Below are 27,957 nucleotides of genomic sequence, written 5' to 3' on the forward strand. Positions count from 1 at the left end.
GAGCCAGAGAAGGCAGGTGAGCCTTTAGGACATGATGGCTGTCTGACACATGAGCGTGGGAAGGAGGGGGCACGGGACGAGAAGAGTCTCAGATGGCAGTATAGGTCTAAGAACAATCCAACCAGGCCAACGAGGAGTTCTGAGCCATCATTCCAGTTGGAGGAGTCCATGGCTTGCAGGAACAGGTCTGCTTAGTACCCCTGGCTTGTTTCAGTCATAAGGGAGTAGGCATTGAGAAGCATGGCCTCGGGGCCAGTGCGGTGGAGGGTGACGGGGGTAGCAACTGGTGCAATCCGTCAATTATGCTTCTCACGGCAGGAAAACTGAGTGACACATTTTCACCGCTACCAAAAACGCCAGCGAGTTATGCCATTTAGAAGAAAGGAATGAAAATTACTTCCAACCAGAATGTATTTACCTCTACTATCAGTCATTCATGAGGGTAGAATAATGAGATTTCAAGACATCCAGTCTCAGATAATACATCTTGAACGCCTTATAGAGAAGTTATTGGAGGAAAAACTCCATGTAGCATGATACAGATGAGACGGAAGAAGACATAGAATGTTCAGAACAGTAGATATAACTTGGGGGCATGATGATGAATTGAAAATCTGCTGTGCAGCAGACCTAAGAGCAACCAGTCTGGAAGAGGGGAAGATTTCAGAAGTGTGTCTCCAGGAAAAATATTGGAGGCCAATGTGACCTTGCAGAAGTTTGTGCTGTTGGAAAGTGTGAGAAGAATTAGCCATAGGTGCAAAGAAAACCAAGGAAGTAAAAAAGCAATGCAATGATTAACTTCAAGGAAAACAAAAATAAGAATGGAAACTTAGTCTTAATTACCACATTAGAATGCCCAGCTGTGAGTCATAGTCGTGTTGGCAGAGTAACGTCAGTACTGAATATTATTCAACCAGATCCTGCTGTATAATGAAATTGCCTGTGTGAGTGAGCTAAATCTTTATCTACCCTACCAAGAAGTCAACGGATCCTGTCTAAAGTAGGGAAGTGTGGAAATGTGCTGTGTGCTTAGTCGTGTCCAACTTTTGCAACCCCGTGGACTGCAGCCCGCCAGGCTCCTCTATTCATGGGACTCTCCAGGCAAGAATCCTGGAGTGAGTTGCTGTTTCCTCCTCCAGGGGATCTTCCCGACTCAGGGATGGAAGCCATGTCTCTTCATTGGCAGGTGGGTTCTTTACCACTGAGCCACCTGGGAAGCCCCTTGGAAATGTGTGGATATCAAAAGGAAATGTCATAAAAGTCATAGATGGCTACCTCTGGGGAGGTAACTGGGGACAATGGGGTGGGGAGTAGGGCAGGAAACTATGATTATTATTTTAAGTTGCCTAAAAATTTAAAAAAGAAATATTTTTTTTACCATCACTTAATTTTGTTGTTATAGCACATATTTGCAGCGTTTCAGCCTGGAGAATTATTTTTGAATCAAGCTTTGAGATATTTCCCAACTTTCAAATTAATTCTGTCTGATTTTCATCCTTTCAATAAAATAATAAAAATGTTGAAAAGAAACAGGGCCATGAGTAAACCCTATAGGGTATTGTTAGTCACATTCTCCCAAGTGGACTGTCTCCCACTAATCATGTTTCAAACATCTATCAGTGTTTGACACCTAACAACAAATCTGTAAATTTTTGTTTAATCAATAAACACTCTTAAAATATGGCCCTTCGAGCCTTACTCATATATCTACAGTAGTATCCTTGCATATGTTCGACTTTTCTTCTTCTTGACCCCAAGAATATTCCAAGAAGATCTGACAGTTGTCAAAACTATTTACATTGAGAGCCTATTGTGTTTTCAGATAAGCTATAAAACTAAAAAAAAATTAATTGGGTGATGGTTTGGCATTTATTTTATGAATCCATGTTGCTTCCTCATTTTCCTCTCTTCCTGCACTGATGTATTTTTATTAAGCTGTTATGTAGTTTTTCTCATGGGTCTGTTGTTTCTGAAATGCATATTTTATTCCTTGTTAAAAATTAAGAACATTTTCAGTCTTCAAGCACCTTATGTTCGGTGATCCCTCAAAGTTTCATAATTTCATAGTTATAACTGCAAATCCTTTTGGTAGGTCCTTTTCGGTGATGATGAATTTGGAATGGCATGTAGTCTCCTGGAGTGCTTTCCTCCTGCTGTGATTAGGAATCCAAGTCTAGAATGTAGTCTGAGAATAGATATGATAGAAGGGCAAGAGGCAACAGAGTCAAACATGCTGGTGACAGTAGTTAAAAGGACTCTCCAGGATAGATAAAGACAATCTAAGAAAGATCTGGAAGATTAGAACAGGCCTGGTGGTCTTCAGGAGACACAACAAAGGCAGTGGATTAAGGAAGTTAGATAATTAAAATGATCAGTCAATCTCACAATGCAGTGCTGATGGCCAAATCAACTTTATTATGTTGAGGGTAATAAACTGATTTTTAGAAATAGATGTCTTTTGTGCATATAAGCTCAACCACTTGAATATTATTGTTTGTGCCTGTTGTACAAGTCATGTGCTGTATATGCAGCTTGTAATCCTAGATTTTATTTCACATAGATACAGTTCTGCTGAACAAGCTCAGAGTAACATGGGGGTTGATATCTTGATGAATTCATGCCTGGTTGGGTGACCTGCTGAGAAGTGTAATGCCTAACAGGGCAAAGAGGTTGTTTCACTCGAGTGAAGTGGGCTGATGTGGGGGAAGTTGTGGCCCTTGGGGAGTATGTACCCCAAGTAAACCTCTGTCAGGAGGGATGAGGGATGGTCCTGCGAGATTCTCTGATTGTAAAAGAAGCTAGAAATTTAGAATTTTGAGTGAAATTTCTTGATTTTTAAAGGTCATCTCAAAAAAATAAAAATAAGCATGACATGGGTTTCCCAGGTGACACAGTGGTAAAGAATCTGCCTGCCAGTGCAGGAGATGCAAGTGACTCGGGTTCGATCTCTGGGTCGGGAAGATATTCTAGAGCAGGAAATGGCAACCCACTCTAGTATGCTTGCCCAAATCCCGTGGACAGAGGAACCTGGTGGGCTGCAGTCCATGGGGTCGAGCAACTGAGCACATACACAAGTCCCTAATGAAGTGACTGACTTCCTGGTAAATCAACATAGGGGATAGCTTGTTCCCCGTAAGGTGTTCCCATGCCTATAATTTTGGCCAGTTTTTAAGTATTTTTCTCTTAAATATGAATAGATGGCAAGTCATCAAAAGATATTTAAGGAAAGTGCTCAACATGAAACAGTGAGAATAAAATAAATACCCAGAAAAACAAACCAGGAAAAAACACATTATGCAGGAAATTGAATACACACAGACTAAAAAAGGAAGAATCAGAGAATATTAAAACATTCTTGAACATCAACAAGGTGATTGCTGATATAAAATGCTTAGTAAAAAGATTGAAAGATAGAGGAAAAGAAATGCCTCCAAAGTAGTACAAAATGACCAAGAACTGGAAATATTAAAGAAAGGGGAAAAGATTTAAAATATGAAACACACAAGTCCAACGTCAAAGTAATAGGAGTTCCAGGAAGAAGATAAGGCAACGGAGAGCAGGAAATTAAGAACTAATATAGGAAAATCCTCCAGAACTGAAGAACACAAGCCTTTAGCTTTAAAGATCCTTCTGAATTCCTAGCACAATGGATGCACAGTTCTATTAGGGGTTTATAAAGCTTGTCTTCTGTGTAATCTATCCCAAGAAGCTAAGGCATGTATCAACAAAATTACAGAGTTAAATGGGGAGAAATCGGATCTAGAAAACTATGACTATCTTGAGTAAGAAATAAAGAAAAATCCTAGGATGAGAGCAGTTCTAGACAGCATCTAGTCCAGGTGAAACCAAAAGGATACAAGAGAAGGAAGAACTCTAAGTGAAAAAGCAGAATCAGTAGAATAGAGGTATGGTAGTGAATATGATGGAGAATCACAAAAACATTAAAACACATAGGAAATATTACACAGATTTAATAATGAGGTGATTATTTATTCAAGGGAAAACAAGAAGCTGTACAAAAGAAAGGGAAATGTTATAGACTCCTCTTTGGCTCTGCAGTGAACAATATTTATATGAGATCCTGGGTATGGCTATTGATTAATGATTTGAATAAGAGCAAAGATTTGGAAGAATGAGGGAAGAAAATTGAGAGGTGTGAAAGTTGGCTTTTCTATTACTATGATGAATTATTAAATGTTGGAAGAAGCATATTATTTAGAAATATGGTAGTAATTACTAAAAGAAACAGCAAAAAGTTAAATGTAGTTGTCTGCAGGGAGCAGAAGTGGGAGTTTGAGATGGGGTAGGAAAGATGTTTCCTGTTTTTCATAAGCCTCTGATTTTTAAACTACATGAATGGATTTATTAAAATGATTTTGAAAAAACCTGTACCACTGAATAATGCTTTAAAGTTTCTGAAATGCTTTTGTGTATTTTTTTTTTTGGGGGGGGCAGGTAGGTAAATGAGTTGAGAGGCTCAGAGTTTAGGGATCTAAAATACCAAGGGATTGAGTTGGAATCAGAACCCAGGTTTTCTGAACTCCTGTTTCCAGTGCTCACTGCCTTACTCCAAGACTGAGTTCCCTCCTTGTCCTCACATGCAGTGCTCAGAAATGGAGGCATCACCAATGCCTTCATTTATTTGGTTGTTTGTCTATTTTTTGGCTTGCTGGGCATCATGTGGGATCTTAAATCTGCGACAGGGGATCGAACCTGTGCCCTCTTCAGTGGAAACATGAAGTCTTAATCATGGGACCACCAGGGAAGTTCCAAGTCATCAATGTCTTTAACCTTTATTAATGTCTGGAGACTCATCACTGCTAATAACAAAACAAAACAACACTACTAACCTGTAGACAACTGTTCTCCTTACTATTGCTGTGTAATATTCCCAAACTTCTTGGCTTTAAGAAAACATTTAATTTTGTGGGTCAGAATTGGGGAAAGGTGCATCTGGGCAGTTTTTCAATGGGATGCAAGTCATTTAGGGTTTGTCCAGGCTGGGCGTCCAAAATGACCAGACGTTGCAGAGCCTTACCAACACGGTGGTCTCAGGTTAGTTTAGACTTACTGTGCGGCAGCTGGCTTCCCCCAGCAAGCATCCCCAGAGAGCTAGGAGGACGTAGTGTTGACTTTTGATTAGCCTCGATGTCATGCAGTGTCAGCTTCTGGCAGAGAAGTCATAACACCCCCTCCCCCCCGACCCCCCACCCCCTGTGAGGAGTGGCAAGGTCACAATGTTGAGAGCCATGGGGGATGTGTTATCTTCAAAAAAAACATTTTGGCTCAGCATCTCAGGCTTTCTAGCTCACTGTGATCTGCTGGGAATGCCTTTTTTCTATCTCCCCAGGACCTACACATCTTTCAATATGTGGTTTAGAAACTTCCTCCTCCATGGAGACTTCTATGATGTCCCTCAACAAGAAGCACTTTTTATTTCTCTGAATCCCTGTTGTATTTTTAATTTTTAATTTCTTTTTGATGTAGACCATTTTAAAAGTCTCCATTGAATTTGTTACAATATTGTTTCTGTTTTATGTTTTGGTGTTTTTGGCCATGGGGCACAGGGAATCTTAGCTCCCTGACCAGGAATTGAACCCACACTTCCTGCACTGATCCACCAGGGAAGTCCTTCCCTAATGTTTTTTTTTTAAATCCTTCTTATGACACTTTAATTCTGGTGTCATCATCATCACGTTGTATACCTGTGCTGCGATCTCTGTATATTCCTTGCATAATAACTTGCCTGTTGTGTAAATATTTGCTTAGTGAGATAATGATTCCATGATAATTCAAATAATAGTCATGAAAAAGCGCATTTCAATTCAGAGCTCTTTTTTTTCCCCACCATTCTCATTTCTGAAAACAGAAAGAAACCAAACAGTCTCTCAGGAGGAGTTACAGCAGGAACTGTATGTGGCTGTTTCCTGGTGTTTATTGCTACTCTGTGAGAAATAAAGAAGATGAGGGAATGAAAACCATGTCATTTACAATTTGATTAAAAAGATTTTCTTCTTTTTTTCTCTTTTCCTTTCATGTTTAAGCCCTGTGGTTTTGAATTTCCCCTTTCGTCATAGAGGAAGACAGATCAAGCAGTTAGGATTCCAGTTCCCTGTGCTGGAAGCATCCTTACTTCACAGCTGTTTAACACATCTGGCCTCAGCTCAGTTCCCTGTCCCCTCACCCACTGCTTTCCAGAGGCAGGAAGGACTTGCTCCTGTGACTTGGGGCCCTTTTATCTGGTTCTTCTCTTTGCCTGGAATGTTCTTCCCCACCACCCCACCTCCAGATCCATAGCTCCCTCACCTCCTCTAAGTCTGTGCTCAGAAACCACTTTCTCAAATGAGGCATATCCTGAACACCCCATTTAAAATGCTTCTCCCAGCACCCCAGACTTAACGGGGACCGCTTCCTGGCTCAAGAAGCGCTTCCTGGCTCAAGACGCACTTCCTGGAAACCTCGAGGAGAGAGGAGTTCATCAGCTTCGTAGGTACGGCAGATAAAATGTGTGAACATGAATTTCTTGGGTTTGGTTTTTAGCTTCAGAATAGAAGACCCTAGAAGAGCAATTAAAAACAAAACAAAAACAAATGCACAGCCTCTGGCATCATAGTGGCTATTAAGAAGGCAGGCTGCGATTCCTTATGCAGCCCCCAGAAAGAAGCTCATTCTTTGCATTTAGTAGGTGAGCAACACTGCAGGGGCAAGAGGCTTATGTGGGTTAATTAACACCCTTGATGAACATTGGTAAATGAATCTGACGAAAGCCCGAGTGGACCCGCTTTTTTTGTGTGTGATAAAGAATAATCTTTGGGGATTATTTATGATCACAAAGGGAGACTGTAAGGAACATTTTTCCTAGACTTGGAAATGGGGCAGAAGGATTACTGGTGTCCTTCTGAGCGCCTGCCCAGGTTAATCCCGTTCTCTGACTCTGCGGGTAAAGAAGAGAGTGGACCTTTGTTAGGCGTGCTATTTACTGTGGATCAGGGTATTTTAGGTTCTATAAGGTTAGATGTTTATGGAAAGGATTCTTGCCTCATAGACAATCCATATATGGATTTTGTCTTATTGAGATGGAAAATGAAAAGATTAAAACAACGGCATAGTCAATGAAAGAAAAAGGAATACTTTTGTGAGTGTCACTAAAAACAATTGCATCTCCTCTCCTTGGCACCAGGCCTCCCTTGTTTTCATACCATTTATCACCTATTTAAAAAAAATTATCTTCTTGTTTTTGGCTCTGCGGGGTCTTCATTGCGGTACGCGGGCTTTCTCTAGTTGCTGCAAGCAGGTGATACTCTTTATTGTGGTGTGCTGGTCTCTCATTGAGGAGAAGGCAGTGGCACCCCACTCCAGTACTCTCGCCTGGAAAATCCCATGGACGGAGGAGCCTGGTGGGCTGCAGTCCATGGGGTCGCTACGAGTCGGTCACGACTGAGAGACTTCACTTTCACTTTTCACTTTCATGCATTGGAGAAAATGGCAACCCACTCCAGTGTTCTTGCCTGGAGAATCCCAGGGACGGGGGAGCCTGGTGGGCTGCCGTCTATGGGGTCGCACAGAGTCGGACACGACTGGAGCGACTTAGCAGCAGCAGCAGTCTCTCATTGCGATGGCCTCTTGGGTTGTGGGCACGGCTCTAGAGCACGGGCTCAGTAGTTGCGGCGCACAGGCCCAGCTGCTCCGTGGCACTGGGATCTTCCTGGACCAGGGATCGAACCCACATCCCTTAATAGGCAGGTGGACCCCACAACCACCAAACCATCAGGCAACTCCCCACTTATCACCCTTTAACATTCTTTTTAATTCACATTTGTTATGTTTGTGGTTTGTTGTCCTTCCTCCTCCTGAAAGGGAGGCTCCATGAGGACAAATGTTTTTCTCTGACTTGTTCACTGTCGGATCCTTAACACCACCAAGCCTATAGTTGTTGCTGGTTAGTCACCAAGTCGTATCCAACGCTTTCGCCCAGTGTCCAACTCATGGACTGTAGCCTGCTAGGCTCCTCTGTCCTTGGGATTTCCCAGGCAAGAATATTGGAGTGGGTTTCCAAATAGTAGGTGCTTAATAAATACTTGCAGAAGGAAAATATTCCTTAATGTAGATCAGTGACTTTCAAACTGTTTTGACCTTGACTCCCAACAGTAAGAAAGGCATTTCACATGTTGACACATACACAACAGAGAAGTTTCACAAAGCAATACGTAGCCTTATGACGTGTGGTGTGCTTTATTTTTTTTTGTTTTTTTAAAAAAATATTTGTTTATTTTGGCTGCGCTGAGTCTTAGTTGTAGTACATGGAATTTTCAGTCTTTGTTGAGGCCTGTGGGATCTTGCATTGCAGCATCTAGGATCTTTGATTGTGGCATTTGAATTCTTAGTTGTGGCACTTGGGATCTAGGGATCAAATCCAGGCCCCCTGCATTGGGAGTGCAGAGTCTTAGCCACTGGACCACCAGGGAAGACCCCTGATGTTTTCAAATTAGTTCTATTTTATTTTCATTTTGAAAATGGTTGTGGCTACACAGAACTTGATTTCACAACTGGAATCTGTGGTATGAAAAACTTTTAACTTAAAACCGTGTAGAAACTGCAGCCACGTAAGGCAGATGGGAAAAAGAGGGGAAAGGGGGCAGGCAGATTACTTTCATTATTGGCTAAATATTTCCTATTTCTATAATCTTATCCTGTCTCACAGTATAGAAGCCCTCGTGACACATCCACATGTCACTTTTTCTTTAGGTGAAAAGTGTTCTCTCCTGCAATAAAGATTGAGTTATTTCCAAAGCAAAGAGCTAGAAATGAGCCTGGGAGCTGAGAAATTATCTTAAAGTCTCAGAGAGAGTCAGTTGGTTGGCACCTGCTGTTGATAAGTCAAAGAAGGAGAATTAGAGGAGCAGGCAGAGGTAAACATTTAGAAAGTAAAGGTGACTGTTAACGGGAAAAAAAAAACCCACTTTTCTCAACTTTGTTGAAATCAGAGAGTAGCTGTTTCATGAGGGTATTATAGGATTACTTCGGTGATTATAGTGATAGATGTTTATTGAAAAGAGCCTGGTTGACTGATGGAACTTCTGATGCTTTTGCTGATCTTGTGAATATATCCCTTATCTGAGTCCTTGATTTTCTTGTCGCTTTTTCTCATCTAGCCTAATGTCTCCCCTACCTGTTCCTTTCTCAGCTCTCATTTTGTTGCTGTTAGAAAAACAGATGCAAACACCAGGAACTGGAACTCCTCTGTGTCTCTGATAACTCTGTGATTAATGGACCAGACAGATTCTGGTCATAAGCCAGATATTTTGTTAACAACCTAGTATCAGTGATTTAGAAGGATTTGGTAGCAGCATGATTTAGTATTAAATAGAATGATTTAACTGATGTTGATTGGTTCTGTACAGATAAATTAATGAGGCAAAAAACCTAATCTCTGATTTATTGACATATTTTCCCAGAGTGAGTTATGAAATAATTTTTAACTTCATTTGAAGTAAAACAAATGAATAAGGTCTTTTCTGTAACCTACTTTGGAAAAATCCAGACAAAATGATCATAAGTAACAAAACTCCAAAACTACATCACGGTTTTAAAAAGTCTACCTTGATCTCTATCTTGTCTAGATGTAAAAGCATGCCTTTGAGTGAGTTCTTATAGACTCTCATTTGGTTACATGTATATTAAGGACTTCTATATTTGCAAATGACTAAGCCCAACTAGATCCAACCAGTCCATCCTAAAGGAGATAAGTCCTGGGTGTTCACTGGAAGGACTGATGCTGAAGCTGAAACTTCAATACTTTGGCCACCTCATGCGAAGAGTTGACTCACTGGAAAAGACTCTGATGCTGGGAGGGATTGGGGGCAGGAGGAGAAGGGGACGGCAGAGGATGAGATGGCTGGATGGCATCACTGACTCGATGGACATGAGTTTGAGTAAACTCTGGGAGTTTGTGATGGACAGGGAGGCCTGGCGTGCTGCGATTCATGGGGTGGCAAAGAGTCAGACTGAACAACTGAACTGAACTGAAGCCCAGCTAAAACTAGGTTAAAGAGGCAAAGGAACTTTATTAGAAAGATGCTGGGACGAGTCACAGAACTGAGCTCCAAAGACTTTGGAGGCTGATCTTGTAAAGTATCATTACCATCAAAGAAGTAATAACCAGGGAAAGCAGCAGTAGAGTGGCAGAGGTGATGGTGGTTTAGGTGCTAAGTTGCATCCAACTCTTGCTTTCTTGTGGTCTGTAGCTGCCAGGCTCCTCTGTCCATGGAATTTCCCAGGCAAGAATACTGGAGTGGATTACCATTTCCTTTTCTGGGGAATCTTCCTGACTCAGGGATTGAACTCAGGTCTCCTGCATTGGCAGGCAGATGCATTACCACTGAGCCGCCAGGGAAGCCCAGCAGTAAGAGTGATCAGGATTAACGAGGGACTGCTTCTGGGAAGAGGCAAGTCTAAACAGAAGGCAGAAAGGGATATAGATGTAGAGGAAAAAGTAGAATGTTGTTTCAGGATTGACAAATTGTCATCCAAGTTAGGTACAGGCCTGGATGAAGGGTGCTGAGAAACTGACCTGACTGTAACCAAAGAACCAAGTTGGGGAGTGATGAGGTATATGTTGATAGGAAAGTGTTAATTTGTGGGAGGCTGTATGTTTTGGTGATTGAGCTAGAAATTCTACTTGTTTTATTGCCTAAGAGGGCTCTCAAGTGGCTCAGATGGTAAAGACTCTGCCTGCACTGTGGGAGACTCAGGTTTGATCCCTAGGTCAGGGAGATCCCTGGGAGAAGGGAATGGCCTATGAAGTACAAAATGAAGTCAAGCCAGCTCAGATGCTTCCTATATCCATGATTTGTGTGACAAGGTGTCAGGGAGGGTGACACCCTGAGGCCCTGGGCACAGGTTAGGGCCTGGGTGATAGAAGCAGGTTCCAGGAATCTTTTGACAAACTGAACACAGAGCTACTGGCTATTTGGGGGGATAAAAGCTATAGATGGCTTTTTTGGAAATTATTTATGTGCACTATTAAATGGTTCTTTTGGGGGGAGGCTGCTTGAAATTCTATCTCAATAAACTTCAGTTTACAATCCATGAGGCTGTGCTGATAGAAGAGTAATAATTTGGTCTACAATCATGAATATTAGGCTAGTTGGTGTACTTGTATAACAGTGCAGGGTAGCTATGACTTTTAAGAAAAAGTCCTTAGCTGTGTAATTGTGATACTGTTCTTAGTAGTAAGAGGATGCCAAATGGGGGAAAAAAAATCTCCAGTGCTCTCTGAAATCTGTCTGTTCCTTTGACCTTTCTCAGAAGAGTACACCTTTATTTTAGAACCAAAACAACATCTTGAGGGCTCTTCCTGGGTAGGGAGTGGACACAAATTAGCCATCAGAATGATTTACTTTGGCCACCTGATGCGAAGAACTGACTCATTTGAAAAGACCCCTGATGCTGGGAAAGATTGAAGCCAGCAGAAGGGGACGACAGAGAATGAGATGGTTGGATGACATCACCAACTCAATGGATATGAGTTTGAGTAAACTCTGGGAGTTGGTGATGGACAGGGAGGCCTAGTGTGCTGCAGTTCATGGGGTCACAAAGAGTTGGACATGACTTAGCGACTGAACTGAACTGAATGATTTTCTGCTTATGGCCTGCATTTCAGTTATTTCACCATTGGTCTCAGTTCATTTAATTAAGATTATTTGTAGGATTAAATTAATCCTTTAAGAATTATTCCATTTCAATTTTTTAAAATTTAAAGAATGATTTTAAAAAGTGACCCATTCAGTATTACCTCTGAAGTACATTTGAGTGATTAATATCACCCATGTTTTCTCCAACTTCAGACTTATTTACCCAGCTGCCAACCAGGCATCTTCATTGAGATGAACCCATGACCTAAACAGAACTTAATTTGTTAAGTGGAACACAGGGTGCCTAAGCTGAGCCTTGGTTTAATAATAGATCAAAAGAGAAATTGAAATAGAGATGTCTGTCACCTACAGGTCCTGGAGGAAGTACGTGGACCCCTTGAGGGACCACACAGGATGACAGAGAGAGAGAGAGAGACAGGACCCTGGACACATGCCTTTAAGAGGGTCCATGTGTGAGTGCTTCGGTGTTCCTGGGCCAGATGGGTCAATTCAAATCAAAAGCGGGCTTTTGGTAAGCCCCAGGGGAGTCTCACCTCAGGGGTGCATAAGGCATGTAGGTGGTGGGAGACAGGGGAGAACTGTTGATCACAAGGGCTGGTGGGGAAGTCATATTAGGAACTCATAGTAATTTGTGACTGTGGGCTGTTATCCAGGGCATGTGCTACCTTGATGGGGCTAGTGGCCACAAGGTACCTGCAGGACACAAGGTTCAACAAAAGGGATGCCAAGGCAGAACACCAAGAAGTAGCTTAGTTAAACTCTTGACACATATTTTACCAGCACTCTGGTTGGGTCCCTTAGCCCAGTCAATCAACACATAAAACTAATCATCACACTTTCCAGTGCTACAAATTTCTACTACACTTTTCTAAGATAATTGACCACTAGAAAAACACTTTGAATTGTATCATATAATTTAATCCTTGCCACATTTCTGCAGGAGAACACATGCTATTCCCATTTGTACAAAGAAGCATGAGACAGGGTGCTCGGGGCTGGCGCGCTGGGATGACCTTGAGGGATGGGAAGGGAAGGGAGGTGGGGGGGGGGGTTCAGGATGGGGGACACATCTACACCCATGGCTGATTCATGTCAATGTATAGCAAAAACCACTACAAGATTGTAAAGTAATTAGCCTCCAATTAAAATACATTAATTAATTTAAAAAAAAAGAAAGAAATACCTGAGGCTCATACTGATAATGGGAAGAGGATTTGGGAGCCCAACCTAAGAGTCTTCTAACCCAGACTACAGGTCGTATCATGTCACTGCTATGGGCTGAATTCCTTAGCAGGTGGACTTTCCTTTGCCTTAATGTGTTTTTCTTTTTGTTCTGTTGATCCTTTAGGGAAAGAAAAAATAAGCATTCATGGAGACCCTACCGTATGGAAATTCTATTAGGTGTTTTACATGAAGTGTTTCATTTAATCCTCATTATAGCCTATGAGTGGAGAAGGAAATGGCAACCCACTCCAGTATTCTTGCCTGGAGGATCCCAGAGACAGAGGAGCCTGGTGGACTGCCATCTATGGGGTTGCACAGAGTTGGACATGACTAAAGCAACTTAGCATGCATGCATAGCCTATGAGAGACACATGAAAGTTAGTCTTACCTACTCAAGTTAGGGCATATGGTCAAAGGCACACACAGAAAGTGGTGGCACAGGAATTTTATCTGCCATCAAATACCACATATGCACTTTCCTATAGCCAAGGTCATTTGTTTCCTTGCTAAACCTCCTCTGAGCCATGTCAAAGCACTCAAGGTTAGAAGAGTGGTATGTGATTGTAGATGTTCTACTGTATGGCTCTGACTCAGCTACCTGCTGAATGGACCCAGATTGGGAAATTCTTGGCTACTCACACTTCTCCCTGGCCTTCTAACTTTCCCCATCACAGCACTTGTTCTGTGGAGGTATGTCTGTTAGGTTTAGATGACTCTCTGTAGGATTCATACCAGCCAAATTAGGAAGTCTTCTAGTCTAACATTCTGCCTACTGTAGCCTGAATTTCTCCCCTTCTGTTCTGTTTAACTCTTTAACTGATGAGATTTCTTCTCAGCTGGGAAGGGTGAGCTAGGATGATAGAGGTGAGGAAGACAGAGATGGGTGGGACAACTCACAAATCCAGCAGCATCGTACAATCAAATCCTAGTTCCTTGAATCACATGGGCAAAGGCCATTATTCTTCTGATCAATATTTTATTCTCTTTTTTCTTCTTAGCATATAGATAGCTGCCTCAGGTCATAAATAAAATATATTTCATTAAATGAAGAATAGCAGGTATTTACTAAGAAAATAAAAATGAAAGAATGCATTATTTTATTCCATTGAAATGTTTGGCTGAACCCATAAGAATGAGGATAAGGCCATTCTTGGACACTTGCACTGAAATGAACCAAGAGAAAAATATTAAAGGACAAGGAAGAGGATATTTGGCATATGAGTGCGAGAGCTTCTTCAGGGCCAGGGAGTGGAATGAAAATTGGCAAGATCATTGGGAGAATGTGAATCAAACAGAATTAGAATGGGGTTTTCTAAGAGAATATGTTAGGGGAGCAAAAGGCTGATAAATAGTTCTTGTATTTAGATACAAACAGGGGGAGTAGATCAGGAATTCAAAAGTAAGAGAAATTTAAGGAAGGAAAAAAACACTATTCTTTGTAAACAGAAAGGAAACAAATGAAAATAAGATATCAGAAGTCAGCAGGATCTTATGGGAGTCTTCAGCTGATCTTATGGAAGCAAAGCCCATTTCACTGCTGTAGGAAACTCCCAGCTAAGTGCTGACTGTGGACATCTGATTTCCTTGAAGCTGCATTTAAGTGTTTTCTGATTTTGGCTTGTGTCTTGTACTCTGCAAGGGTTGGCAATAAGCCAGCAGTGTCCCAGAGTTCTGGAGAGTGGGCCAAGGTTAGATATTGGAGTTGGTTCTTTAATTTAATGCACTGATTCTTCTTAAAGAGAAGAACAAAGATTGTGAGAACACGTGTTAGAATTTTGTTATGAGAGATGAATACAAAATATTAAATTGACTCCAACAACTTGTGTCAACTTGAAAACTCCCTGTCTCTTAGGATAAAAAAATTATAATCCTATTTAGAAATTCCTGATGTAATCACAGATGTGGAATTGGGTTCTTTTCATGAAACCTATTAATTAAAAAGTACATAATCCAAAGTCAGTTAAGTAGTAAGATATTACAAGTTCTTATTCCATTAACTTTTCAAAGTACGAATAATAACAACACATTCAATACTAGAAACTCATATTTTTTCCATGGGCTTCTGAAAACCATGACAATGATTCCAGTTATGGGAGCAGCTCACTGTGGCCTGAATCACCGCTGGAATTCTTTATTGGCTTCAGGTGACTTTTACATTGAGGGATTAGTCATTAGTTAGACTCCATGAGAAACAGGACTAGAACTGGACTTTCAAATATGTGTTGTTTTTCTGCTCACAGTCGAAGATAAATTCACCATGGTTTTTCTCTTTATAGGCTCATGCCAAAATCTGGCATCTCTACGATACTTCTTTCCGCCCCACTCAGGGAGGCCAGGTGTCCATTGCCCTAAGCTCCCACTGGATCAGTCCTCGAAGAATGACTGAACACAGCATCAAAGAATGTCAAAAATCTCTTGACTTTGTCCTGGGCTGGTTTGCCAAACCCATATTTATTGATGGAGACTATCCTGAGAGCATGAAGAATAACCTTTCATCTCTTCTGCCTGATTTTACTGAATCTGAGAAAAAGTTCATCAAGGGAACAGCCGACTTTTTTGCTCTTTCCTTTGGCCCAACCTTGAGTTTTCAACTGTTGGACCCTCAGATGAAATTCCGCCAACTGGAATCTCCCAGCCTGAGGCAACTCCTTTCCTGGATTGACCTTGAGTATAACCACCCTCAAATATTTATTGTGGAGAATGGCTGGTTTGTTTCAGGGACCACCAAGAGAGATGATGCCAAATATATGTATTACCTCAAAAAATTCATAATGGAAACCTTAAAAGGTAGGCTTGAAGATAAAATCCTAAGTTCCTGTCAAAATCCACTGGAAAAACAATCCTTAAGATGATCTTAATAAACTGTGTGAATTTATAGTTTTTAATCAGAATGTAGAAATTCATTTTGGCAATAGTAGGAATGCATTTATATAGCACCTTTCTCATCTGGGGACTTGAGGAGCTTACTTTTTAAAGTTCATTTCATAAATGAGAAATGTTATAATGTTCATATAACTATAAAGGTTATAATGTTTGAAATTAGTTGACTTTCAGAGTTACTACTCCAGATTTTTACATTATATTAAAGATTAAGTAAATCCCAAGATATCTAGCTTCCTGTACACATTTTTCTGGCTTAGATTGCTTGTACTGAATAAAACACTTTGTATTTGTTTTTTTTTTTTTAAAAAGGAATGTCAGTACTTTCTGGCAAAGAGTAAGTAGTTCATGTCTTTAAAGACTTAATTCACTTACTGCATCAAGCACAAAGGTAGGTACTTAGGATAGAAAAGTAGAACAAGAAGCCTTGGCCCAAAGAGCGCCCATTAGAAAGAAGGGAAATCCAAGTAAAAATTTTTGGAGATAAGCCTATTTTTGAGGACATTTGCAGAGTTCTCTAGGTTCTATTGGCTTCCCAGGTGGCACAGTGGTAAAGAATCTGTCTGCCAATGCAGGAGCCATGTGTTTGATCCCTGGGTCAGGAAGATCCCCTGGAGTAGGAAATAGCAACCCACGCTAGTATTCTTGCCTGGGAAATCCCATGCACAGAGGAGCCTGGAGGACTATAGCCCATGGGGGTTGCAAAGAGATGAACATGACTGAGCATGCATGCAATAGGTCCTATCAGAGCCTTTCATCAGTGAGAAAGGTCATCAGTTTACCAAACAATAAACATTATACTTAATTTATTTCCTGAAATAGTAAAATCCTCAAATGCTCTTGAATCATGTGGCAGGTGCCCATCACAGGGTCACGATGCTCTTGTCCTCTTTCCTTTGCAGCCATCAGGCTGGACGGGGTGGATGTCATTGGGTACACGGCCTGGTCACTCATGGACGGCTTCGAGTGGCACCGGGGCTACAGCATCAGACGTGGACTCTTCTACGTCGACTTTCTAAGCCAGGACAAGAAGTTGTTGCCGAAGTCTTCAGCCTTGTTCTACCAAAAGCTGATAGAGAACAATGGCTTCCCTCCTTTACCTGAAAACCAACCCCTAGAAGGGACATTTCCCTGTGACTTTGCTTGGGGAGTTGTTGACAACTGCATTCAAGTAAGTCAGCTGACAAAATCAGTCCGCAGTCTCACCAGCCCTATCTCTAGTAAGTAGTGCTTCCTTATTAGGTTGTCATGGCACGTGGTCCATTCCTCAGGCCAAACATGGTTCCGTAGTGAGTGCACGGAAGGCATCATGTGGAACACTGCACACCTCTCTCCAAAAATCTTCCTGGGTTCATCTTGCACTTTAAATCAGCTCTGAAAGGGAACAGATTTAAAATATATCCATCTTTAAGATCTGATAAGATAGTAAAAGATAAAACACTCTCTTTTAATACCGTGGTTTTCAATCCCTTTTAAAGTGGTTGTTGAGTTCTTCCATAAACAAGATGTAATACAGAATTCCACACTATCTGAGATCTCATTGGAGCTGCTGAGATGGAGGCGGGGACATTAGGCAGAGCCCTCTGACCATAACTGTGGAACCCCCAAGATTGTGGAAATATCTCTGGAATGAGAGCCCTTGCTCAGTGATGCACTGGTCAGAATGCCATTTCTAACAACAGTTTTTGAATTGAAATAGTAAGGAAGTTCTTCAAAATGGTCACCCAAATATTTATTGAGCATCCTATATGCAGTTAGCCCTCAACATCTTTCTTCATTTTTCCAGCTTCAAAAGCATCTGTTTTCTAGGTTTGATTAAATACTTTAGTGAGCACTTATTGGGAGCTTCGTGTGTATATTGTTAACTGTTGGAGGGAAGAGGGCTCAGTTGAGGGGAGTACACAGTGAGATGAGTAAGATATGATTCCTGCTTTCAGAGGAGTCTATTGAGGGGAAACGATGGGTCACAAATAGTATAAGAGTGTGAACAGAGCATGCTGGCAAGTGAGCAGGGTGGTAGGGGATGGAGGTGTTGCTGAACAGAGTCTGTGTGTGAAAATAGAGACCAAGATAGAAACGAAGTTTGGTGGCCACAGACAGACAGAGCGTTTTTAGCATGTTGGGTGCTTCTAGACAACTTGTTGGTTTTGCAGGGGAGGAAAAATAACTTCCCCTGTACCCTTATGAGTGTTTAACTGAGACCCCAGTAGTAAGAGATAGATTCACATGAGAAAAACAAACAGAAGTTTATTAGTATGTATACCTCATGTATATATGGGAGATACCCTGAGAAGAATGAGTAACTCACCAAGGTGGCTTAAAATTTCAGGCTTAAATAGCATCTTAATTGGAAAAGGGGAAAAGTAAGTGATTTTTAGGAAAGATGAATAGGCCCTTAAAAGAAGACATGAGAGCTCTGATAGCTCCTGACAAAATTTGCCTGAATGTGATGTTGACTTCGAATGCCCTCCTCTGTGATAACAGTCAGCCTTCCCTCATTGGCAAAACTCCCACAAGGGGATTTATGACAGTCCTTTTGAGTTTCTTTTGGAGGATTCATCTATAGGAAGATAAGGGGAATTCAGAGAAAGCCTTTCCCTTGGATTTGCTATTTTTTCAAGTGCCTGAAGCTCAAAATAATATACTGAAGGGGCATTTTAGGGGTGGCATGCCTTGACTTCTACAGTTGTATTTTGGGGCATCATATTCTGTTACTTTTTGGTTCAAAAGAGGTATTTGGAGAGAGTGCTTGGATCTGGGGAAAGGCATTCTAGTTGAGATGAGTTGCTGTTTCCTGGTAAATATGTAGTTGAAATCTTTGATTCATTAGGAAATAAATCAACACGATCCTTTATATTCCCCACCCCCCCCACCACTGAGTCATATTATGCTTACATCTTATTCAGACCTCCAGTTAGTTTTAAGGACAATCTTGACTTTAATCCCTTCCTTTGTTGTTGTTGTTCAGTAGCTAAATCATGTCTGACTCTGTGACCCCATGGATTGCAGCGTGCCAAGCTTCCCTGTCCTTCACTATCTCTCAGAGTTTGCTCAAACTCATTTCCTTTGAGTTGATGATGCCATCCAACCATCATAATCCCTTCCTTATGATTGTTTAAGATTTTAAAAAATATGAAGCATTTTAAAAGTCTTCAATGAATTTGTTACAATATTGCTTCTGTTTTATGTTTTGGCTATTGTGGCCATGAGACATGTGGTATCTTAGCTCCCTGACCAGATATCAAGCCCCACCCCTCGTATTGGAAGGCGAAGTCTTTTTTTTTTTTTTTTTTAATTTTTATTAGTTGGAGGCTAATTACTTTACATCATTACAGTAGTTTTTGTTATACATTGATATGAATTAGCCATGAGGGAGGTGGGAGGGGGGACTGGGATGGGGAGTACATGTAAATCCATGGAAGGCGAAGTCTTAACCACTAGACGGCCAGGGAAGTTCCCCTACCTTACATTTCAAAGGCAACCAAGAACGCTATGTTCTCAAGGATATCTGAGTCCAGTAGCTTGTCTTCATAGCTCTACCTGGTTCTGTTTGGGGTTTTCCTCACTCCTCCATCTCCCTCAGTTCAGTTCAGTAGTCGCTCAGTCGTGTCTGACTCTTTGTGACCCTATGAATCGCAGCACACCAGGCCTCCCTGTCCATCACCAACTCCCGGAGTTTACCCAAACTCATGTCCATCGAGACAGTGATGCCATCCAACCATCTCATCCTCTGTCGTCCCCTTCTCCTCCTGCCCCCAATCCTTCCCAGCATCAGGGTCTTTTCCAATGAGTCAACTCTTTGCATGAGGTGGCCAAAGTACTGGAGTTTCAGCTTCAGCATCAGTCCTTCCAATGAACACCAAGGACTGATCTCCTTTAGGAGGGACTGGTTGGATCTCCTTGCAGTCCAAGGGACTCTCAAGAGTCTTCTCCAACACCACAGTTCAAAAGCATCAATTTTTTGGCGCTCAGCTTTCTTTACATTCCAACTCTCACATCCATACATGACCCCTGGAAAAACCATAGCCTTGACTAGATGGACCTTTGTTGGCAAAGTAATGTCTATGCTTTTTAATATGCTGTCTAGGTTGGTCATAACTTTCCTTCCAGGGAGTAAGCGTCTTTTAATTTCATGGCTACAATCACCATCTGCAGTGATTTTGGAGCCCAGAAAAATAAAGTCTGACACTGTTTCCACTGTTTCCCCATCTATTTCCCATGAAGTGATGGAACCGGATGCCATGATCTTAGTTTTCTGAATGTTGAATTTTAAGCCAACTTTTTCACTCTCCTCTTTCACTTTCATGAAGAGGCTTTTTAGTTCCTCTTCACTTTCTGCCATCTGCATATCTGAGGTTATTGATATTTCTCCTGGCAATCTTGATTCCAGCTTGTGTTTCTTCCAGCCCAGTGTTTCTCATGATGTACTCTGCATGTAAGTTAAATAAGCAGGGTGACAATATACAGCCTTGACATACTCCTTTTCCTATTTGGAACCAGTCTGTTATTCCATGTCCAGTTCTAACTGTTGCTTCCTGACCTGCATACAGGTTTCTCAAGAGGCAGGTCAGGTGATCTGGTATGCCTATCTCTTTCAGAATTTTCCACTGTTGATTGTGATCCACACAGTCAAAGGCCTTGGCATAGTCAATAAAGCTAGCCCACTGCTATTTAGAAACTCCCCATTCTAACTTCTCTCCTGCAAGTGGGATCCATGGTAGGGTTCAAGTAGGATCTGAAGGGACAGAAGAGGTGCTAGTGATGGAAGAGAGAGGAGGAAGGCGATCCCGCAGTCCGTCCTGGTTGGTCCCGCATCCCTGTTCTGCCTCTCGACCTTCTGCTGAGCCCTGCTTCCTGCTGGGTCCTGGGCCACCCTAGGGCTTGTGCTCTGTCCTATCTCCAACAGCAGCCCAGCCAGGGCTGATAACTCCCAGCTTCATCCTTCGTGAGGAGAAGGCTCCACCAGTGTTTCTGTGCAGGCGGTGTAACTCGGGGAGCAGTGGGGATGTTGTGGGGAGGTCTTTTACTTCTGCTCTGTTCCCCATCCAGGGATTGTGTTTGTCTTGGGAACTGGTCAGCGGTGAGAACATTTTAAGAATACAGCCTGTTTCCTCCAGAGAGAAGAAAACTGATCAGAAGCAACAAGTATGGCAGCAAAGAGGAAGGGAGATGAGGAGAGAATTCGTTTTTCTGCTTCCTAGAAGCAGTTGTTTAGACTTTGATCCAATGCCAGCCACTCATCAGACCTGGGGCTTTGCTCTCGGGTTGCACCACCCAGGGTCGTGGCTGCCTCCACCTCGCAGAGCCGCACAGTCACCTGCTTCGCTGACCCAGCCAGACACAAACCACCGTGACCGTGAACTCCTCCAGGAGCTCTCTAGTGGAAAAAGGCTGCAGTTGCTATTTTATTCTCTCTGCTTTTCACCTTGAGTTTTGTACTGTTTTGGCAGTGTGCTTTCCAAGCTAACTTCCTAATTGACAAAGCAAAAATGAGTTTTTTTTTTAGGGAAGTTCTGATAAGTGTATGGATAAGTTTTAATTTACAAGTGGGTCTCTATACTTTTAATGCATTGTATTAGAGTTCTGAAAAGTGAATTTTAAACCATTGAAATTTATCTTTTCACTTCTGGCTAGTATTTCAAGAATTCCTAATATGAATGAGGCATGCATTTCACCTGAAAAAAATTTTAAGTTATATCTCATCTGTCTGAGATGACAGACCTGTCTGAAGTCTGATCTTAGGCTTATTCACACAGATTATCATTGCCTTTGGACCTAATTTCTCAGCTGAGAGGTTTGTTTTTCCATAACCACTAATGTTCATAGTAAATACAGAATCTGCTATGTACTGGGGACGGACAGCTTTTTTTTAACATTGGCTACTGTTAGGGAGAGATTTCTTCCATAATATATAAACACATAACATCATACCCTTCTGAAAGGTTTGACTTAATTATTTTTTATTAATAAGTAAGTCAAACAAATTAATGGAGATTCTATAGAATTTTGCCTAAACACCCATTTATAAATGACCTGTATTTTTGAGAACTAGACTTTTTGCTCAGAAATTACACCTTTGTCTCTCACATTTGTTTTCAGATGGACTGAATAAGAGCTGTTGTTTTGGAACTGTTATGGTAGAAAAGTTATGAATTTTGTCAACTCAGAGCTGTATAAAAATAATCCAGAGAATTCCTTCAAGCTATGAACAGTTTCACTTCCAAAGAGCATGCAAATATTTTTCTTGTGAAGCTGAGGAAACATGATTTGTGGGTGCATCACAGTGGAAAAATACTTCTGACAGCATTCCCACAAATTAGAGGAAATGTATGCGTGGGTGATCTACACGGGACAATTCTCCAGAAAAAGCAATTTCCCTCTGACATGCTATATTTTATTACTTTCCTTTGTAAACACAGCACTGACCCTGCTAGAGAAACAGAAGCTTATTTGCAACAGGCCTGAAAAGTGCAAGGAAACCTCTGCTAGAGATTCAAAACCAGAGTTTGACCTTTGCTTTTATACAGAGGGTCAAACCCAGGAACCAACTCTGACAGGATTATTTCTGAGGAGAAAACTGGCTTAGGTGATGGGTCCTTGGGAATAACAGCTTCCCTGATAGCTCAGTTGGTAAAGAGTCTGCCTGCAATGCAGGAGACCCTGGTTCGATTCCTGGGTTGGGAAGATCCCCTGGAGAAGGAGTAGGCTACCCACTCGAGTGTTCTTGGGCTTCTCTTGTGGCTAAACTGGTAAAGAATCCACCTGCAATGCAGGAGACCTGGGTTCGATCCCTGGGTTGGGAAGATCCCCTGGAGAAAGGAAAGGCAACGCACTCCAGTATTCTGGCCTGGAGAATTCCATGGACTATATAGTCCATGGGGTCGCAAAGAGTCAGACATGACTGAGCGACTTTCACACACACACACCTTGGGATAAACTTAAAGTTTTATTTGCAAGTGGAGGGAGGATTTTGTGATTTTGATTTTGCAGTTTGTCCAGGTTTCCTAAATACTTATTTTCATTTTGTAGTCTTACAGATCAGAGATTGAGAATCATCATTCTCATGATCATCACAGAAAAATAATTTAGAAATTTTTAAAAGCGACGTTAAAATATCCCATTATATGTGGATGACAGTATCATTTCCACATTCTCTGTCTTTTTCTACCGTCAGTCAGAGTGAATTTGCTAAATTCTGTTATGGACACTAATGCCAATAAAAGGCAATAGTTTTGCATACTTCCCATGTCCGTGACCTTTAGCAAACCTCCATTTAGAATGTGATTTTAAGAAACACAATTTAATTTTAAGTATCATTTCATTTTCTAACTCTCAGGTTTTAAGCTTTATCATTTTTTTGGTCTTTTTTTTTTTTAATTTGAAAGTCTCATATCATTGGTGAGTTCTTATTCTAAAAGAAAAATGTCCAAAATACTCTGCTTGCTTAACACAGACCAGAGATGTGTGAGGATTATTAATGCTTGTTATCTGAAGTGACCTCCAAAATTCAGATTTCTTAAAGTAACAGTTCCAGGCTTACAGAGAACTGTGGGTGAAACAAACGTGCACCGAGCAAAGTGGAATATTTTCTTCCCCAGGAACTTAACTATTTATGAAAAACAGTTTAAAAATTCAGCTAGGAAGGTTTCTACAGTATTTTTGCCCACCGTGCTGGCTGGTTTTGTTGACAGAACCAGAACCGCGCTGGACGACTTTCCAGGACGGTCCAGGCGAGGCTAACGCTTCCTCTCCTCCTGACAGGTGGACACCACCCTGTCTCAGTTCACCGACCCCAACGTCTACCTGTGGGACGTGCACCACAGCAAGAGGCTCATCAAGGTGGACGGGGCTGTGACCAAGACGAGGAAATCCTACTGCGTGGACTTCGCCGCCATCCGACCCCAGATCGCCTTACTCCAGGAAATGCATGTGACGCACTTCCACTTCTCGCTGGACTGGGCGCTGATCCTGCCGCTGGGGAACCGGTCCCAGGTCAACCTCACGGTCCTGCGGTTCTACCGCTGTGTGGCCAGCGAGCTGGTGCGCGCCAACATCACCCCAGTGGTGGCGCTTTGGCGCCCGGCCGCCCCCCACCAGGGACTGCCAGCCCCCCTGGCCCGGCAGGGCGCCTGGGAGAACCCCCACACCGCCCTGGCCTTTGCCGAGTACGCCAGCCTGTGCTTCCAAGACCTCGGCCGCCACGTCAAGTTCTGGATCACGATGAACGAGCCGTCCACGCGGAACATGACCTACAGCGCGGGGCACAACCTCCTGAAGGCGCACGCGCTGGCCTGGCGCACCTACGATGAGAGGTTCAGGCGCTCACAGAAAGGAAAAATATCCATCGCCCTGCAGGCGGACTGGATAGAACCCGCCTGCCCTTTCTCCCTGGAGGACCGCGAGGTGGCCGAGCGAGTTCTGGAATTTGACATCGGCTGGCTGGCCGAGCCCATTTTCGGCTCTGGCGATTATCCACGCGTGATGAGAGACTGGCTGAACCAGAGAAACAATTTCCTCCTCCCTTATTTCACTGATGAGGAAAAAAAGCTAATCCGGGGTTCCTTTGACTTTCTGGCGTTGAGCCATTACACCACCATCCTTGTAGACTGGGAGAAAGAAGATCCCATAAAATACAACGATTACCTGGCCGTGCAAGAAATGACCGACATCACCTGGCTCAACTCCCCTGGGCAGGTGGCCGTGGTGCCCTGGGGCTTACGCAAGGTCCTGAACTGGCTGAAGGCCAAGTACGGAGACCTCCCCATGTATATCATATCCAACGGCATCGATGATGATCCGCATGCAGCCCAGGACAGCCTGAGGGTGTATTACATGCAGAATTATGTGAACGAAGCTCTGAAAGGTAAGGCGCCCCCAGTACGGAGGTCTCTTGGGGTTTACACCACCTGAGAACCTGATCCATAGAAACTCTCAAACATATACACAGACTGTCACCCACAGAGCAAGTGCTAGCCATTCCTTGATAACACTGAAAAAGTCCAGGTCCTAGCTAGTTTCCCTGAGGAAAGAGAAGTTTGACTAAAAGTGGAAGATGAAAAAAATTCCTCAAAACTATTCTAGGTGGCTAAGAGCCCGGACCATCTCTTCTCCACATCAGATGGCTTCATAGCAGTCTCGCCTACTTCATGCACTTAAAGATTGAACCCAAGTACATCAAAGTAGGTTTAAAGTATGTAAAACCTACTACCTTAAATGTAGCTAAGTATTTGACTTGGTGGTTGCCACTTTGTCTTCCGATAAAAGGAGCTTTATGGATGAAATCTAATTTAATCAGAAGTTGTTTGAAATGGTATTGACAATTTCTCTGATACACCAGGGCTCGGTAAAGGCAAAATGTTGTGGGCAAAATATTTTAATAACTTTTCTCATGTCCTTTTGTTTTTCTAGCCTATATATTGGATGGTATCAATCTTTGTGGATACTTTGCTTATTCATTTAACGATCGCACAGCTCCGAAGTTTGGCCTCTATCGTTATGCGGCAAATCAGTTTGAGCCCAAACCGTCCGTGAAATATTACAGGAAAATTATAGACAACAATGGCTTTCCAGGTCCTGAAACTCTGGGAAGATTTTGTCCAGAAGAATTCACCCTGTGTGCAGAGTGCAGCTTTTTTCATACCCGAAAGTCTCTACTGGCTTTCATAGCTTTTCTACTTTTTGCCTTTGTTATTTCTCTTTCTCTGATTTTTTACTACTCTAAGAAAGGCAGAAGAGGTTACAAATAGTCTTGATATTTTTCTTATTTGAAATAATTATACACACACATCAGCTGTTAACATTTGCACTTCTCAGTGTTGTGAACTGTAGATTTTATATATCTGACTTCTAGAAAACCTTTTCATGCCATGTGATAGGTTTTGAAATGAGTGTGATTGTAAAATATTGAATAATGTGAATAGTGCCTGAATTTGTTCTATTTCCAGGGGAGGTATGTTAAAAAAGATTGATAAGGGCCATCGTTTCTGCACACATTCTATAACAAAGCATGAAGAATGGGAACCATCTCATAACATTTCTATATACATCAAGATTAAGAATATTTTTATCTGTGCCCATTCCTGTGTGTAATGTTTGTCTTGAAATCGTAATTGCAAGTATTGGAATCAAATGTTAAGTCCTGAATAACCATTCTGAACTGCCATGATATGCCTGATGGTCTTTGTGGAACCAAGTTTCCCTTGAAAAAGAAGATGGCAGAATATAGAATAGATGACAAGGGCCCTAGGTTGGAATGTTCTTTTTAAAAGCAAGGTTTCTATCAAATACTGTTAATATTAATTTATATATCTTTTTAATGATATTCTTAGCAGAGCAAATTACAGAATTCTGTATCTTATATAAGTATAAAATATATTTCTTTGTATTTTGAGACACTCTCTAAGCCCCAAGCCCTTGAGGGATTTGTGTCACTATTGAGGGCCTGCACATAGGGGACTTTTACTAAATGTGTGCAGAAAAATAAGCATGCATTATGCAATATTGGGTCCTTAAGAAAGCATAAACTGACTGTGAAATGCATTATTGCGCAGTGGTTGGAGGGGACAGAAAGGAGGAAAAAGTCCTTGTTATGAGCAACATTGCAATTAATTTGATTACAAACTCTTTTATTTAGAGCAGACCTTGGAATGAATGAGGTGACCTTTTCTGAAAGAATAAGAACGAAACAATAACTCATTTTATGAGGAGTGACTCCACTTTCTGTTCTTTAGAATGTGCCATCATTTCTTTGAATTGAGTTTTAAAAATTCTTAATAGGTTCAAAAGCATTTGGTCTAATAACACTGGAAGGTTTGTTTCTATAATTGCTGAGGTCCATTTTATAATTTTTGCTGCTACTTCTGTGGAGCTAGCTTAACATGAGTTTTGCTTTGAACTTTTATACTGAAACTGGCTACTGATTTTTAGAAAGGGCTAATTGGGTCTTATCCTTTAATGCCCCTTAAATAAATCTTGCTGATTTTCAAACAGGGAAGTCTATTACACTGGAGTTGAGGATGATTTTATAGATAAGCCAAAATGATATCAAGCAAGATAAACCAATATCATATCTGGCATAACTAATCTTGCTGACACAGGGTTCTAGTGAATTTAAAAAAACTGTACTGTATTATATATCATCTTTAGAGGTGATATGATTTTTTTCCATGAAAGATAAGCTTTTTGGTGGTACTCTTTTAAAAATCAGACTTACTGTTAAAATCACAAACTAGGGAATAATAGTTTATTTTATGTGTATATTTTTCTGATTATAATAGTAATATATGCTCATTGTAAAAAATTTAAAATCACAGAAACTATATGTAAAGAAAAAATATTACCTGTAATTTCACCACCTTGAGGTAGCCACTGTTAACATAGTGTATGTATGATATTTTGTATAGTCAGATCTTATTGTAAATAGTTATGTGTCTTTATTAAATTTCATTGTGTGCATTTCCTTTTTCATTAGTCTTCAAAAGCATGATTTTTAATAGTTATAGAGTAACTCCACTATGTGAATTTATCACAATTTATTTAATCATTCCTATTTGTTGGACCAGTTTCTTATTGTTAATTGCTGTGAAATAATGGATGTTGTTTAAAAATAATTTTCCTGCTACAATATTTAACTTCCTTGAGTGTAGAGAGAAGTAATCCTGTCCCTTGATAAAGTCTTGTAATAAATCTACTCTCAACTTTGTCTTCTTACATGATCAAATGACTAGATAAATTTCTTAAGTGTTTTTCTTTTGAGTTACTTAAACCACATAGAATATGATCTGAGTCGTGAAGAAGGGGGTCTGAAAACAGGAGGAGTGAACTTCGAGGCTGGAATAAGGTAAGGGTGAAGAGGGTGCCCCAGGCTAGTCCCTACGGCTGATCTGAGAGGGAATTTCAGAGCCTGAAAGAGACGCCAAAGAACCAAAGGGAAATGACCCCCCAGCACCACTCAGCCAAGTTATCAGCTGAGCATCAGGCTAACTTTGAGACCCTTTGGTCCCCAGTGGGAGACTGGTGGTTCCCCGCGGGCGGCAAAGAAGACAGGGCACTTCCCAGACGAGGCTGGAAACTGGGGGCAGTGGGAGGGGCTAGAAGGCCTTTCTGGTCCAATGGGGTGAATCCTCATCTCTTCACCGGATTCTCCAGGCCTTACATTCTTCACTGATGCTTTACTTTCATAAATACTGGGTTTTTCACC

The 27,957-nt window shown here is 41.6% G+C and overlaps 1 protein-coding gene across 1 annotated transcript in view; it reads left to right on the top strand.

The window, feature by feature from the left end:
- The window catches only part of KL (klotho), a 39,347-nt gene extending 11,880 nt beyond the window's left edge, over positions 1–27,467 (top strand). Inside the window, exons 2-5 of the mRNA XM_020873562.2 lie at positions 15,155–15,665; positions 16,661–16,929; positions 23,520–24,621; positions 25,167–27,467. Of these exons, the coding sequence (XP_020729221.1) occupies positions 15,155–15,665; positions 16,661–16,929; positions 23,520–24,621; positions 25,167–25,504 (2,220 nt within the window). The 3' untranslated portion in view covers positions 25,505–27,467. The remainder of the gene's footprint in view (positions 1–15,154; positions 15,666–16,660; positions 16,930–23,519; positions 24,622–25,166) is intronic.
- Positions 27,468–27,957: the final 490 nt, after the last annotated feature.

Source organism: Odocoileus virginianus, chromosome 8, assembly GCF_023699985.2.
Source record: "Odocoileus virginianus isolate 20LAN1187 ecotype Illinois chromosome 8, Ovbor_1.2, whole genome shotgun sequence".
Taxonomy (NCBI): Eukaryota; Metazoa; Chordata; class Mammalia; order Artiodactyla; family Cervidae; genus Odocoileus; species Odocoileus virginianus.